At 44.8% G+C, this 14,850-nt stretch overlaps 1 protein-coding gene across 5 annotated transcripts in view; it reads left to right on the top strand.

The window, feature by feature from the left end:
• The window catches only part of DROSHA (drosha ribonuclease III), a 129,460-nt gene that overhangs the window by 102,535 nt on the left and 12,075 nt on the right, over positions 1-14,850 (top strand). For all 5 annotated transcript variants that reach the window (XM_008262092.5, XM_002714097.6, XM_008262091.5 and 2 more), the window contains 3 exons: positions 1,380-1,424; positions 2,872-3,029; positions 4,704-4,809. In XM_008262092.5, coding sequence (XP_008260314.2) covers positions 1,380-1,424; positions 2,872-3,029; positions 4,704-4,809 — 309 coding nt within the window. The remainder of the gene's footprint in view (positions 1-1,379; positions 1,425-2,871; positions 3,030-4,703; positions 4,810-14,850) is intronic.

Here is a 14,850-nt window from a genome sequence, read left to right as displayed (position 1 = left end):
AGGGAGTGACATTCAGCATAATTCACAGGGAATGCCGGGAAAGCTTACTGAGTTGGTTAAGGGAGGTCCTTTAAAATGCCTGCAAAGACCAGTCTGATATTTCAGCACTTTGTTTTTTTTTAAATTTTTTAAATTTTTTTTATTTTTTGACAGGCAGAGTGGACAGTGAGAGAGAGAGAGATGAGAAAAAGGTCTTCCTTTGCTGTTGGTTCACCCTCCAATGGCCGCCGCGGTCGGCGCGCTGCGGCCGGCGCACCGCGCTGATCCGATGGCAAGAGCCAGGTACTTATCCTGGTCTCCCATGGGGTGCAGGGCCCAAGGACTTGGGTCATCCTCCACTGCACTCCCTGGCCACAGCAGAGAGCTGGCCTGGAAGAGGGGCAACCGGGACAGAATCCGGTGCCCTGACCGGGACTAGAACCCGATGTGCCGGCGCCGCAAGGCGGAGGATTAGCCTATTGAGCCGCGGCGCCGGCCAGCACTTTGTTTTTAATATTGGCTAAGTACCCCCAAAAGTATTTTATCAGGATGCAAGTTGTACAAAAACACCAAGTTTTTTTATTTCATTTTTATCACCCTATGTGTTACAAGTGATACTAAATTTCCCTCTACTCTCTTCCCCTCTCTGCCAAAAAAGCTTTTTAATGAATATTTCCCCCTCTCTTTTTTAATGTCATTTATTTAAAAAACTTAACATTAAGACCCGAAAGTAGATTAAGTCAAAGGCTCCCTAGAGTCTGAAACTGGAAGGAAGACACTTTAATCCTGAGGAAATTCTAATTATAACTGCTTTGAGATTTAACTCAATGGATACAATAATGTGCTAGGGTTTTCCATAAAATTCATTCATTACCATATTTCAAGTAAACACTTGTAGGTGCACGCAAAGTGCGGTCTCATCAGTGCAGGACTTCGTGAACTCTGGGGTATTTTCCACTCCACCTTACGAAGCGCATATGCTAATGAATTAGTACCTAAAATAAAAGACATTTGAGATGAGCTTTAATTACAGAAGACACAGCTGATGCACTTTGCTGAGGAATGGCAGGCTCAAAAATATGATTAAAACAGCAGCTTAATCCAGTGTATTAGGTTAAGCAAATGTGTAACTTAGTTTTTAAAGGTGTCTTTGACTTCTGCTGGGGGGAAGAGGGTTGCTCTCTTCCTCCCCAGCTTAATAGGCTAATTAGACTCAGTACAGGCAGTTTGAGTGGTGAATACACTTTAAAAAAAATTAGTTTGCTACCACTATTGAATTTGCAATAAGTGGAGTCAGCATCTGAAATAGTTCAGTATTTCAAATAATGACATTTTATTTAGTACTCCAGAGTGTGTTAAATGGCTCCCCTGAGCATTAAAGGCACCACTCCATTTTCCAGGACCTTCGCGAAGTCTGGCTCAATTATCCTCTCCACCCACTCCAAGTAAGTATGACCTTTCTGTCTGCAGTGTGCTTTACGGCTCCAGCTATTCGTTCTCCTTTCCTGGGCCTTTTGTCCCCTGCCTGCTTTTATCCTTTGGTTCCCTTCCGTGACATTATAAAGCTTAGGTGTCAGAGGTAGAACACTTGGGAACATATAATACAGGGTTCCCACATATGGCAGGTGTGTGCCTGGAATGGTGGTGGGGGGCACTAATAGGAGAGTAGCTCTGTAGTCAGCGGCCCCTGCCCCACCCAGCAAAAGGTGACATCTGTGTGTCGTCATGCCTGAAATAGTAATAGAGAAGCAAGTCTGGCCATACTGAAAAAAAAAAAAAAAAAAAAGCAGGACAAACACTAAATTAACATTGCTGAATTAGAAGCTAAATTGGATCTTAGAAATTGAGGACTTGGAGTCAGATTACATACACCTTGTTATAAATTAAAACTTTAGTGCAGTGTGATGGCTTTTTACTCAAAATTTTGGAGTTTAAAAGATCTACACATGTGGTAACATCCTTTCCCCCAATTTCTTTTCTTTTAAATTTCTACTTCTATGCTTTGTTTCTGTTTTACTTTAAAATAAATACGTATGTATACTTATATGTACATGGTTTCATTTGTGTATATAAGACAAGGCCAGTCTCTAATGATTGAATCTCATGAGAGGTTTTAACATTGTTAAGCGTATTCAGAGTATTTTAAAATAGTGTATTAATGATAGGAAGTTGCCCGAAGTTACTGGAAATGTTCATTTTAGTTATACTTTTCGAGTTTGCTCCCTGCCAGTTGTTAAAGGATTCTTGTTATGGGCAGTACCACCTGTCTAGTGGTATAATAATCTCCAAAGTCAGCTGAATTCAGTTTTAATGATGCTCATCTGCCAAAATAGTTTGGTCCCTCGAAGACACACAGTAGTCAAGAATCTGTAAGGCAGGGGTTCTCAAAAGGCAGTCCCCAGACCAGCAGCATCTGCATTCCCCGGGAACTTGTCGGGCTGGCAGATTCTCCATCCTCACTGCAGACATAGGTAATCAGTAACTCTGGAGGTGAGGCCCAGCCATCTGCGTTTAACAAGCCCTGCAAGTGTTCTCCCAACTCCCACGCCCGAGGACTGCTGCTTTGCTGGATGTGTGTACGCTCTACCAGCTGTTCTTCGGCTTAGCTCTTCCTGGGAGAGTTGGTATAATAGTTGGGATTTTGAACTGTCTATGTATAGTACTTGGCCTTGAAATGTGAGAGAAGACTGGAAAATATTATATGAGCCTTCTTTAAATATTAGGTTTGTTTGCCATTCTAAGAGATGAGGAAGAAAGTGCCATGTTTTACTGGCATTACAGAAATTTCAACCCTTGGGAGAAGGAATTTTAGAAAACGTTGTCCTAGCATTGATAATTAGTCTCATAGCCAAAAATTACATGTGATTTTTATTTGCTCCTGTTTTCCTGTAGCTACAAGAGCCAAATACTGACCGACAACTCATTGAAACGTCTCCAGTTCTGCAGAAACTCACTGAGTTTGAAGAAGCAATTGGAGTGATTTTTACTCATGTCCGACTGCTGGCAAGGGCGTTCACACTGAGAACTGTGGGATTTAACCATCTGACCCTGTGAGTCAGAAGTACTTGTGTAGCCCCAACGTGACCATTTAGAAGAGGCAGTCCTAGACCTTCCTGTATGCCCTTCAAAGGAATTGAGATTCCAGACGTATTTCTGGGAGAGTCACATTGTGAGACAGATGAACCACCAGCCACTGGCGTGAGCCAGGGGATGTGCTCCAACCCAGTGTTTTTGATCTCATTGCTATGCATCTGGTTTCTTCGTGAAGTTTTGAGGAATGTGAAGGAAGGAAAACTTTTTCCCATAGAGGCCCAGATATTAAATATTTTAGACTTTGCAGGCCTGTGGTCTGTGTGTGATTCGACTCTGCCACATAGCATGAAAGCAGCCATACATGAAACCAAGGAACATAGCTATGTTTCAATAAAACTTTGCTCATGGAGCAGACCGTGGACTGGATTTGACCCTGTCGCCTGCTCTGAGGGAATGACTTGATGAGGAGCCAGTGAAATTGTTAAGAAAATAAGCAACATTTTATATCTTTGGGGTTGTTATTTATTCAGTTTTTGGCTCTCCTCCCTCAAATATTCTCAACTGTCTTTAAAGATTAAAGGTTCTTACCAGATTCTTTTTTTAGTGTCCTTAAAATGAAATTACAAATTTGAGTAATATGATATATATTTCAATAGCTTGAGCAAAGAAAATTCTTGGGTCTTTTAACTTTGTTTTGTTACAAGATTATTGTCTGTATTATGCTTTCTTTTTTTAAGGTTCATTTATTTGAAAGTCAGGAGTGGGCTGGCGCCGCGGCTCACTAGGCTAATCCTCCGCCTTGCGGTGCCGGCACACCAGGTTCTAGTCCCGGTCGGGGCGCCGGATTCTGTCCCGGTTGCCCCTCTTCCAGGCCAGCTCTCTGCTGTGGCCAGGGAGTGCAGTGGAGGATGGCCCAAGTGCTTGGGCCCTGCACTCCATGGGAGACCAGGATAAGTACCTGGCTCCTGCCATCGGATCAGCGCGGTGCGCCGGCCACGCTGGCCATTGGAGGGTGAACCAACGGCAAAGGAAGACCTTTCTCTCATCTCTCTCTCTCACTGTCCACTCTGCCTGTCAAAAAAAAAAAAAAAAAAAAAAAAAAAAAGAGAGAGAAAGGAGTGGCAGAGAGAGAGGGAGACACAGAAGGAGCTTTTCCTTCTGCTGGTTCACTCCCCAAATGACCTCAAAAGCCAGTTAGGACAGGCTGAAGCTAGCAGCCTGGAGCTCCATCCAGGTCTTCCATGTGGGTTGCAGGACCCCAAGTATTTGGGCCATTATCCACTGCTTTTCCAGGCTCTTCAGCCAGGAGCTGGATCAGAAGTGCAGCAGCTGGGACTTGAACTGGCTCTTTGATATGGGATGCTGGCATCACAGGTGGCGGCTTAACTTGTAGGACAATGTTGGCCTGTATACTTTATTTTTTAATTGATATCAGCTGCTGCCCAATCTCTGCTTGCCAGTCTGTGTAAGTGGTCATTTAATCCTTTCATAGTATTCACTGTATTATTTGTTGAAATTCAACCCATCTTAACTCAGATCCTTTCTCAATTGGGGGCCTTAGGGAACTAAACTTAATTTTGTGCTTTAAAAGAAGAGGAATATGTTGCATTTTTAAAAATTCTGAATTTTTTTTTTGAAATCTACAAATGCTTATTGCTGTCTTTCTGTTGATGTTTCTTCTTTTTTTCCAGAGGCCACAATCAGAGGATGGAATTCCTGGGTGACTCAATAATGCAGCTGGTAGCCACAGAGTACTTATTCATTCACTTTCCAGATCATCACGAAGGACATTTAACTGTGAGTTTGTGTTAAGCCACTCCCTCCATGAAGACTGCTCTGTTATTGGAAATAAAGGGTGGAAAGGCCACACACATCCATATAATTAGTGATTTAGTTGTTAGTGACTTTAACATATCATAGGGCTTTAGGGCTTTTCTCATTTCTTTGTGCAAATTGTATGCAAAGCAAGTATGCATTGAGAATTTATTGTATTTTATGTACTCCTTCATGGAATTATTGCTTGCTCAGTGCAGGACATGGAACTAGGTATCATATGGAATGCAAAGTTTAGTTGACACTGTGTCTATCCAAAAGGAATTTTAAAATTACTAAGAGATTAAGGTGTAAGTAAATAACGAAATACTTATAAATGCTATACTATACATGTATTGTGTATATATCTACATATAAAATATTGCTAAAAAGTATGAGTAACTAATTAAATGCAAATGAGAACATGGTAAATATTTCAAAGAGGTAGGTAAATTGTAGCACTTGTGCAGTTTAGGAAAAGATAATATTTCTTTTAGCTATGGATGTCACAGAAGGCTTCCTGGTATGATGAGGTTTGAGCCTTTAAAGATGGGTAGGATTTGGCCACTGGGAGTTGGTGGGAGGAAATTTCTGTGCACTGGACCTGCAGAAGTAAGGGCATGGCGTGAAAACTCAGAAGACTGACAGGCAGCAGCGACTGTTTGGCTAGATCATGGCAGAGCGAAAGGGAGTTACACAGACGATGTTTGATTTATGAACAAATGAAATGGTCCCCATTCCTCTGATTTCTGTTTCATTTTCTCAGACTTCATTGAGGGTTTTTATTTGCTGTGTACTGTTTTTACTCTGTGAAATTGATCAATAATGTTCACCTGGAAACCAGGCATGATGATCCCTCAAAGGCCTAAGGAGTGACCTTTGAGAAGTCTGTTGGGAATTAAGTATGGCGACAACAAATGCTTTTACTGGGTGAAGAAAAATAGTGGTACACTATATGACACTTTCTTCAGTTTCTGTTTTTTTGTTACGTTAAAGCAAATAACCAATCCTTCATACTTTGCTTCTTTATAATTTGAATGCATGTTTTGCCTTGAATAGAATTAGATCTCATTTCTGCACCCCTGAACCCTAGAAATAGTTTACAGGAAATATAAATATTGGAATTGGGGAGAATACAATGATTTGGCTGTGTATAGATGTAATTTTCAGTAGCATTTCCCTCAATGAATACTTACTGAGCTTCTGGTGTATTCCATATACCATTACAAGTGCCGAGGAATCAGCAGTAGGCTTTTTTTTTTTTTTTTTTTTTTGGACAGGCAGAGTTAGAGAGACAGAGAGAAAGGTCTTCCTTTTTCCAGTGGTTCACCCCCTAAGTGGCCGCTACGGCCAGTGCGCTGCACTGATCCGAAGACAGGAGCCAGGTGCTTCCTCCTGGTCTCCCATGCGGGTGCAGGGCCCAAGGACCAGGGCCATCCTCCACTGCACTCCCGAGCTGGACTGGAAGAGGAGCATCCGGGACAGATTCCAGCGCGCCCCGACCAGGACTAGAACCTGGGGTACCGGCGCCGCAGGTGGAGGATTAGCCTAGTGAGCCACGGCGCCAGTCAGCAGTTTTATTTTAGATTAACACTTTGTTTACCACTTAAAGTTGACTGCTTTTGGATGGACAAGAAGATATTTCTTCATGAATTAGTATTCATAAGAAAATGTGAGCATTTATGAGAAAGGGACAAGTGCCTGGTATCCTGCTGTCCATCAGGAAAACAATAACTTGCATGGTCAGCATCCTCTGTTAGAGAGTAGACTTCCTAGGTGTCATATTATCCGGCTGGTCTGAAGAGTGGCTGATCCAAACCAAATAGCTTGAGGCAGTAAATTCGTGTGGAGACCATTGTTGAAAATGTATAGTGTAAGTGCACGCATTCCCTCTTGGTATTTCTATAAAAATTAATTGTGAACTCTGGGATCTTAGGGAAATGGAATGGTATAAATCTGCAAGTTCACGGCTTCCCACCTGCTCATTGTATGCACTATCCTCCACTATTCCCTGCATTGAACAGATGATGAAACCAAAGCTCAGAAAGGCAGGAGTCCTGCCCATGGTGTAGATAAAGCCAACACCAGGACTCTGCTAGACACCGTGGTTCTGGTTTCTTTCTAAGTCAGATTGAATACCAGAAATACGGTTTTATCCAAATTGTGGTTATCGGCCTTGCCATCTTAAAAGTAGAGAATTTTAGGCTAGCTTGTTTGCCAGGATGGCATTAACAGATGACAGTATTGTGATTTGATGGTCTCTATCATGCAGCACTTCATGGGTTTCCTGTACCTTTTAGCTACTCTGTCTTAGCCTGCTTTGCAGACCCTTCTTATTCTCTACAGCTGATACATATTCCACTCCACCCTTGGCAAGGTTCCCTCCTTACAAGCAGCCTTTTCCATGCACATTGGCAGATGACTTCTACAGGGGTCTCTTCAGTTCCCCCGGCGTTCTGAGCTCCATTCCCAGCTGCTTTCTCAGCATCCTCACATATCCAAGACTGAATCTGTAATCTTCTCCCTGCAGCATGCTGTGAATAGTTGAACGGCAGCATTGTCTATCCTGAGTTGTATATTAGAAACTCAGGTTCCTGCCCTACCTTCCTTCCCCGAATTACAGTCCTGTCAAGTCCTGACATCATTGCTCCTTGAGTGCCTCTTGAATCTGTTCCCTCTCTGTCTCCATCACCCACATCCTCTCTTCCATCCATTGTAGTAATTTCTGCCTGGCTATCAAAATATTTCAGGAATGCCATTGACACCCAGTTGAAAGGAGCACAGGGTGGTGCATGATCCTTGTGCAAGAAGAGTGGGCTCCCTAGATCCCCAGATTTCCCCTGGGATGTCTGCTGCTATTTGAAAAGCTTGCCTTTGCTGTTATTACAGGCATTTTTATACTCTGCCTATGAGACGGACAGTCTTCCAAGCAGAAGTGCTCCAGAGGCCCAGGTCTCAGGCCTCTTGACGTAACCTGGGGTTTCACACACTGCTGTTCTGGTACCACCTTGTGCCTCAGGCAGTCCATTTTCCATCTTTCAGTTAGAGGAGTCCTTTTATGATAGCTCTCCTGGGCCTACACCAGCCATTGTCCCATCTGTCCACTTCTCTCATTTCTCTTCATCTCCCCAACTTCCTAATATCAGAGTTGCCTCAGTTCTTGGTGGTCAGAGTTCTTGTCTGTTGACTTTCTCTTCAGCAGTGATCTCATTCCATCTGTCTCATAGCTTTGAATACATCTGTCTGCTGATTCCTGATTTATATCTAAAGCCTTTTCTTCCTTGAACTTCAGACCCCTGTGTCTACTGAATGTGGATGTACTCAAATATTAGATATAGAAATACTGTCGAATTTCTAGTTGGATTTCTGATAGACATCTGAAACTGAATGTGTAAAAACAAAGTGATTTTCATCCCAAGCCTGCATTTCTCTCTGTGTTCTCCATATCAGGATCAATTCATTTCACCAGTTGCTGGGGTCATTCTTAACCCTTGTCTTTCTGTCAGACTTTCTAGCCCATTGATTTTACCTATGTCATATCATACTCATAATCCATTGATTTTACCTTCTGAGTATATGCTGAATCTGACTACTTCTCACCAGCTTCACTGGTAACACCTTAGTTCAAGCCACTTTTCTAAATTACAGCCATTGCCACCCAACTGATACCCCCACTGTCCCCCGGTCTACTTTCAGCCCTACAGCTAGAGGGATCATTTTTTAAAGGGAAGTCAAACCTTCCTGTCTCAAGGGTAAAGACAGTGCTGTTCCAGTCATACTGCGTGATCCAGTTCCCTGCTGCCATCTCTGGCTTTGTCTCTTCACATTGACCTCCGTGCAGTTCCTGCAGGATGCTAAGCAGGCCCTCGCCTTGGTGCCTTTGCACAGACTGTTTCCTCTGGCTGCGGCATCCTCTCCTGGTAATGTATGTGGCAAGTCCCTCACCTCCCTGATCCTGTGTCATCCTGTCAGTCTGTCTTTATGCCACCCTTAATAGGCAAGCTCTTCTCCTTGTCTCTAGCACCCCTCCCTCAGCCTGGAACCGCGTTGCTGTTTCCTCCTTAGCACATAGTGTTTATTTTACGTGTTTATGGTCTGTCTTCCCCCATAAAGTGATACACTCCACAAGGGCAAGGATTTTTGTCTGTTTCTTTGTCCTGATTCCTTGGGTCCTTGAGGAGTTCCAGGCATATCAGTGCCCAGCAAGTACACTTTGAATAAACGGTTATCCTATCCCAGCTTAACACTCTTCAGTTGTTCTTTGGATACTGACTAAAGAATAAGCCTGGGGCAGATGCTGTGGCGAGTGGGTCCTGTGGCATCGGCATTCATATGGGTGCTGATTCGAGTCCCCACTGCTCCACTTCCGATCCAGCTACCTGCTGATGTGCCTGGCAAAACAGCAGAGGATGGCTCAAGTCCTTGAGCACCTGCATCCATGTGGGAGACCTGGAAGAAACTCTTGGCTCCTGGCTTCCATATAGCCCAGCCCTGGCCATTGTGGACATTTGGGGAGTGAACCAGGAGACAGAAGATGGATCTCTCTCTCTCTCTCTTTCTTTCTCTCTCTCTTTCTTTCCTCCCCTCCCTTTCCCTCTCCCTCTCCTTCTGCCTTTGCCCTTGCCTCTCCTTCTCTATAACTCTGACTTTCTAATAAATAAATAAATCCTTAAGAAATAATAAAAAGATTAAGCCTGGGTGTCTGGGCTGGCCCACATGTCACACGCTTTTCTCACCCTGCACCTCTGCACTGACCTCCTTGGCGTTTCTCCAGGCCCCCTCCGGCCGTCAGGCCCTTGTACCTGCTGTTCTACCTGAAAACCATTCTGTTTCTGGCTCTTGCTCCCGTTTGGCTGAAGCCTCCTAGTCTTCATTCAGAGGTCAGTTCCAGTGTGACTTCTGTGTGCAGGAGAAACTTCCCTGAGGAGCCGCCCCTTGCAACGCCTTCTCATTGAAATTCCAAGTTCTTCTCCTTCCTGGCACTTACTCGGTTGGCCTGCTCCACCAGATGAGAAGTTCTGAGAGAGCACGTTTCTGTTCCTCACTGGGTGCCCAGCAGCGCCTGGCGTATGGTGCATTCTCAGTAGATACGAGGTAAACAAGTAAGGGTGAGGTTCTGCAGGGCCACAGCAGGGCAATGATACATTGCTTTATGTACTAGGAATAGGGAAGAAGCTGAAAAGTTACTTGTAAGTGTCTAAGGGTTAAAACTAATTTAAAATTTGTGGAAGATTACTTATTGCCACTGCATTGGAACAGGAGGCAAGTGATTCATTATTGTGATTAAAGAGCGCACAATTATGGGGATTCACTTTGGGAGGCATTAGTTAGCTCTGAGCTATTCCCTTGCACGCCAGTTTTTCAGGGAATAAGGACAACTGAGCAAATGTAATTGCAGCTTTTAAGTCTTGAATTCTGATGAGGAGAAACATATTGTCCTGTAAGTTGGGTATTCAGAAAGGCCTCCTGGGGAAGGAATGTTAAGATTATCCAGTTGTTCTCGGGTAACTGAGCTTGGAATAGGATGTAGGAAGAGGAGGTTCTGTTTCATACACTGAAGCTTTTTTTTTTTTTTTTTCCTATGATGAGCCTACCTAGTAGGGTCAGAGTAAATAGTGAGAGTTCTCAAAGAAAAATCACTTACCTGGACCCGGGTCAGAATGGTTGTCTTGTGGTACTTGCAAATGTTAAGCCACAGGAGTTTTCTCCTCTGTATCATTCTCTCTCAGCTTTTACAAAGTGCTCCTGAACTAAAAATAGTTGCTAATTCCCATTGCCCCTGTGTGTAAGGCACTGTGCCCAGTGGTGTCATGTGCTGGTGAGATCAACTTGATGAAGTTTTTATTTGTTTTTAGAGTCACGATTTGGTACAGTGAGAAAGCAAGCAGGGATTCCAAGTAAAAAGCTTGAGAAGCAGTGATCTGGTCTTGCCCCGCTGCCTCCAGACAGCACTCAGCTGTTTTATCTAAGCACTCAGGTGTTTTATCTAAGTATCTTTTTGAGAAGGTAGATCCCACAGCCTCCTGTTGGAGGATTTTTGTCACTGGAATAATTTGACTATCTGACCTGCATTCTGAATGCTAGCATTAGTGTACCTTTCTTTAATTATCATGGGAAATAGAGACCATCTGGCTACCCCTCTTGGTGCAATAGACCTGTGTGGCATATCACTGTCACTTTTAATAGTATGGTCTGCTTCCCCCCATGTTCTTAAGTTAAAGCCCATGAAATAATAAATCACAGTCTACTTATTTTACACTAGGTGGCTCTCTTTGGCAGCTTACGTCCCACAGCTGTGGTTTCCTTTCTGGAATCAAGAGTAAATAGGGAAGTTAAAGGAAGAATGCCAAAATTTATGTTTTAAACCAATTAGCCATTTTCTTTTCTTTCTTTCTTTTTTAATAAGATTTACTTTTTATTTATTTGAAAGGCAGAGTTATACAGTGAGGAGGAGAGACAGAGAGATCTTCCTTCCACCATTTCACTCCTCAAATGGCCACAATGACTGGGGCTGGGCCAGGTGATATCCAGGAGCCCAGAGCTGTTCCCAGGTCTCCCACGTGGGTGCAGGGGCCCAAGCTCTTGGGCCATCTTCTGCTACTTTCCCAGGCACGTTATCAGGGAGCTGGGTCAGAAGTAGAGCAGCTGGGTCTCAAACCGGCACCCACATGGAATGCTGGCATCACAGGCAGAGGCTTAACTTACTATGCCACAGCACCAGCCCCAATTAACAGAATATAAGGTAATTATGAAAGACTGATAAGCTGTGATAATGGAAAACATCCTAGAATCTCAAAATCAGAATTTGAGATTGTGGAATATTTACATTGGTCCTTGACGTCACACCGGGAATCAGCAGTGCTTCTCTCAGAGTTACAGGGAGTCCCATCTTTAGCTTTTGTCAATGTTTCTGGTAATTTCAAATTAATACTTATCGTGTTTGGAAAGAGGGTTTAAAAGTAAGAATTTTGAGACAGACATTTGTCACAGCAGTTAAGATGCCTCTTGGGATACCTATCTGGGTTCAAGTTTTAGCTCTGCTTCCAATTCCAGCTTCTTGCTCAGGTGCACTGTAGGAGGCAGCAGGTGATGGCTCATGCACTTCGGTCCCTGACACCCATGTGGGAGACACAGACTGGCTTTGACCTGCCCCAGCACTGGCTGTTGCAGGCATTTGGGAAGTGAGCCATCTCCCTCCCTGCTTTTTAAATAAAATGGAAATTAGTAAAACAAAATAAGAGTTTTCAAGGACAGGTTTCACTTGGTAAAATGGAAAGCTTTGAAGACAGTGAGTAGACAGGTATCTAGAACATTCTGCATTGAAAACAAATTCAGAATTCCTTACTTTCTAGAGCCCTTACCCTGCAAGCGAACCATACGTAATAATAACGATGCTGTTGTGCATAACAGCAGCAGCCAGCATTTCAGGTGTGCTTTATTAATGCTCGTCACAGTGATTTGATTGCCAGTCATTCACTCTGTGAGGTGGGTACTGCTTGCTCTCACTTAGCCAAGAATGCTAGAATCAAGTCTGAACTGAGGCACGTGTTTTTACTGCAATATCTAATGCAAGACATTATTTGCAAATAGTCTGGTAACTATCTTGTTCTCATTTGGGTGCTTAATGTCCACTTTCTAGATTTCTGTTAAAAGTTGAAAAGCAGATATATCCTTGTTGTTAAAAATAGTAATTTGAAGGTATATTGACATCTACAGATTCTCCAACTTCATGTCTGTATCCACATTTAATTCCATCCACCAGAATCTCTCAAGTAAACAAATGACCTTGCCATTGTCCTCATTTGACACCTTTTGGGATTCTTCATCCCCTACAAGAACGCATAGATGGGCTTCTTTCTGTCACCTGCCAGCCTCTCCTGTGTCACTCCCTTGGCTCCGATTTCCTTTCCAGGTGCAGCAGATTGTCACCTTGCTGGGTCATGTCCTCTTCTGGGAAACCCCTTAAACCCTCCCCCCGCTGGCTGACTCAGTCTTTTTCAGTCCTGATTCTGCATGCATCAGAACTCATCTACAAGGTGTTTTTTTTTTTTTTTTTTTCCAAAAGGCGGGTGTCCAAGGGGCATCCCTAGAATTTCAGATTCCTTGGTTCCTGGAAGAGGCCTGGGCCCAAGCATCTCAGAAGCACTCATAATTCTGATATTATAGGCAGGTGGATGAGCCTCTGAAATGCTTTTGTCCATGTCCAGAGGAGCACCTGAATGTACCCATGGCACTGCTGCAGCCACCACCGTGCAGAGCAGTGGCTGGTGTGGGTGTGGCTTCCTCAGCAGAGGATCCGTTCTCCAGGGCAGCCCTGGATGTTGATCTTCATGGGATGATCAGCTGTCAGCACGGAACCTGGTGTGTAGCTGGACCCCACCCCTGGCCCACTGAACAGCCATAACTGCAGGTTCCTTTGTTGCTGATCCCCTCACCCGCTCCTGGATCCTACTCTTTGACTAACAGCCCAGTTTCTTCTGAAGTAGAGTGGAGCAAATGACGAGGATAGAGGCTGCTATTTAAAGAGCCACCATTCCTGACTTTCGTGTTTAGGTGAGGATCAAGATCTTACCCTGTGGGGAGCAACTGGGAGCAACTCGGACTAGACTAAGTTACTGGAATTAAGACTTATTCTATGCATCTGCTCTCCCACAATATGGTGCTGGGAGAGGAGGAAACAGCTTCTACACAGCTGCCTCCAGTTCAACCAATAAACAGCAGGACCTGCTCCTGATTGCAGGAGAGCAGCGTACTCGGCGTGTGGGTAGCAGAGTTGGGATTGGTGGAGGAGGACTATAAAGGAGGAGAGAGACAACATGCACCGGGAACATCTATCTGAAGGAACACCTGTGCAGCCCCCGAGAGAGCCGGCCGGCGGTGTGCCGCTCCCTGGCGGAAGTGGGGAAAGTGGCAGGGGGAACCGCCCTTCCACGGAGGTGGAAGGGACGGTAGCCAACCCAGGAAGAACCAGCAGCTAACCCGGGAAGGGCCGAGCAGACAACAGAACAGCGCAGGGTCTAGTGTCGTTCCTCCGCGAAGACGGGGAGCGACATTACCCCTTTTCCACTCCTCTGCTCTGCTTAAACCAACAACGGAAATATGGATGATTGATGGCATCCTCCTCCCCCACTGACGTTTGGTTCAGGCTCTGGGTCTTTGGCAAGAGCAGATAGGTCTCACTCTCTGCTGACCACCCTGCTGCTACTTTAGGACCTGTCAGCGCCGTCTGAAATGAGACGGAAGTGCTCTGTTTCCATCTTCCCTCTGTCCCTCCTTCTCTGACAGGCGGCTTTACTGCATGTGAAGAGAGAGTCCTGACGCAGGGAGCTGGCTGCTGGGGCCCAGTGGCTGGTGCTGTGTGGTGATTGTGTGCTCATGCGCACCTTGCACGGGATGCTCTGAGGCTTGAGCACTCTGTGAACGCACCCCTCAGCAACCGCATATACTCAGGGAAGAATGAACTTGCCCAGCATAGCCATATTCCCAAAGTAGCTCTCCTCTTCCCTCATAGCCTCTATTCTTTGTAGAGAAACACTCCCTCCCATTTGAAATCCAAACTGAGGCCGGCGCCATAGCTCACTAGGCTAATCCTCTGCCTGTGGCGCCGGCACCTCGGGTTCTAGTCCTGGTTGGGGCACCAGATTCTGTCCTGGTTGCTCCTCTTCCAGTTCTCTGCTATGGCCCAGGAGTACAGTGGAGGATGGCCCAAGTCCTTGGGCCCTGCACTCGCGTGGGAGACCAGGAGATGCACCTGGCTCCTGGCTTCGGATCAGTGCGGTGCGCTGGCTGCAGCACGCCGGCCGCAGCGGCCATTGGGGGGTGAAACAATGGCAAAGGAAGACCTTTCTCTCTGTCTCTCTCACTGTCCACTCTGCCTGTCAAAATAAATAAATAAATAAATAAATGAAATCCAAACTGAAAGAATATATATATACCCCCCAGCTCCATTATTCTGTAATTACACGGTATTGGGCTGGTGGACTCCTCCTTGGTTGGATCTTCTGTTAATGTTACATACTAAGCCTT

The sequence above is a fragment of the Oryctolagus cuniculus genome, chromosome 14, assembly GCF_051225735.1.
Source record: "Oryctolagus cuniculus isolate XC-2025 breed Fujian yellow rabbit chromosome 14, ASM5122573v1, whole genome shotgun sequence".
Classification (NCBI taxonomy): domain Eukaryota; kingdom Metazoa; phylum Chordata; class Mammalia; order Lagomorpha; family Leporidae; genus Oryctolagus; species Oryctolagus cuniculus.
The sequence above is the reverse complement of the archived record's forward strand: the minus strand, read 5'-3'. Positions and strand labels throughout refer to the sequence as shown.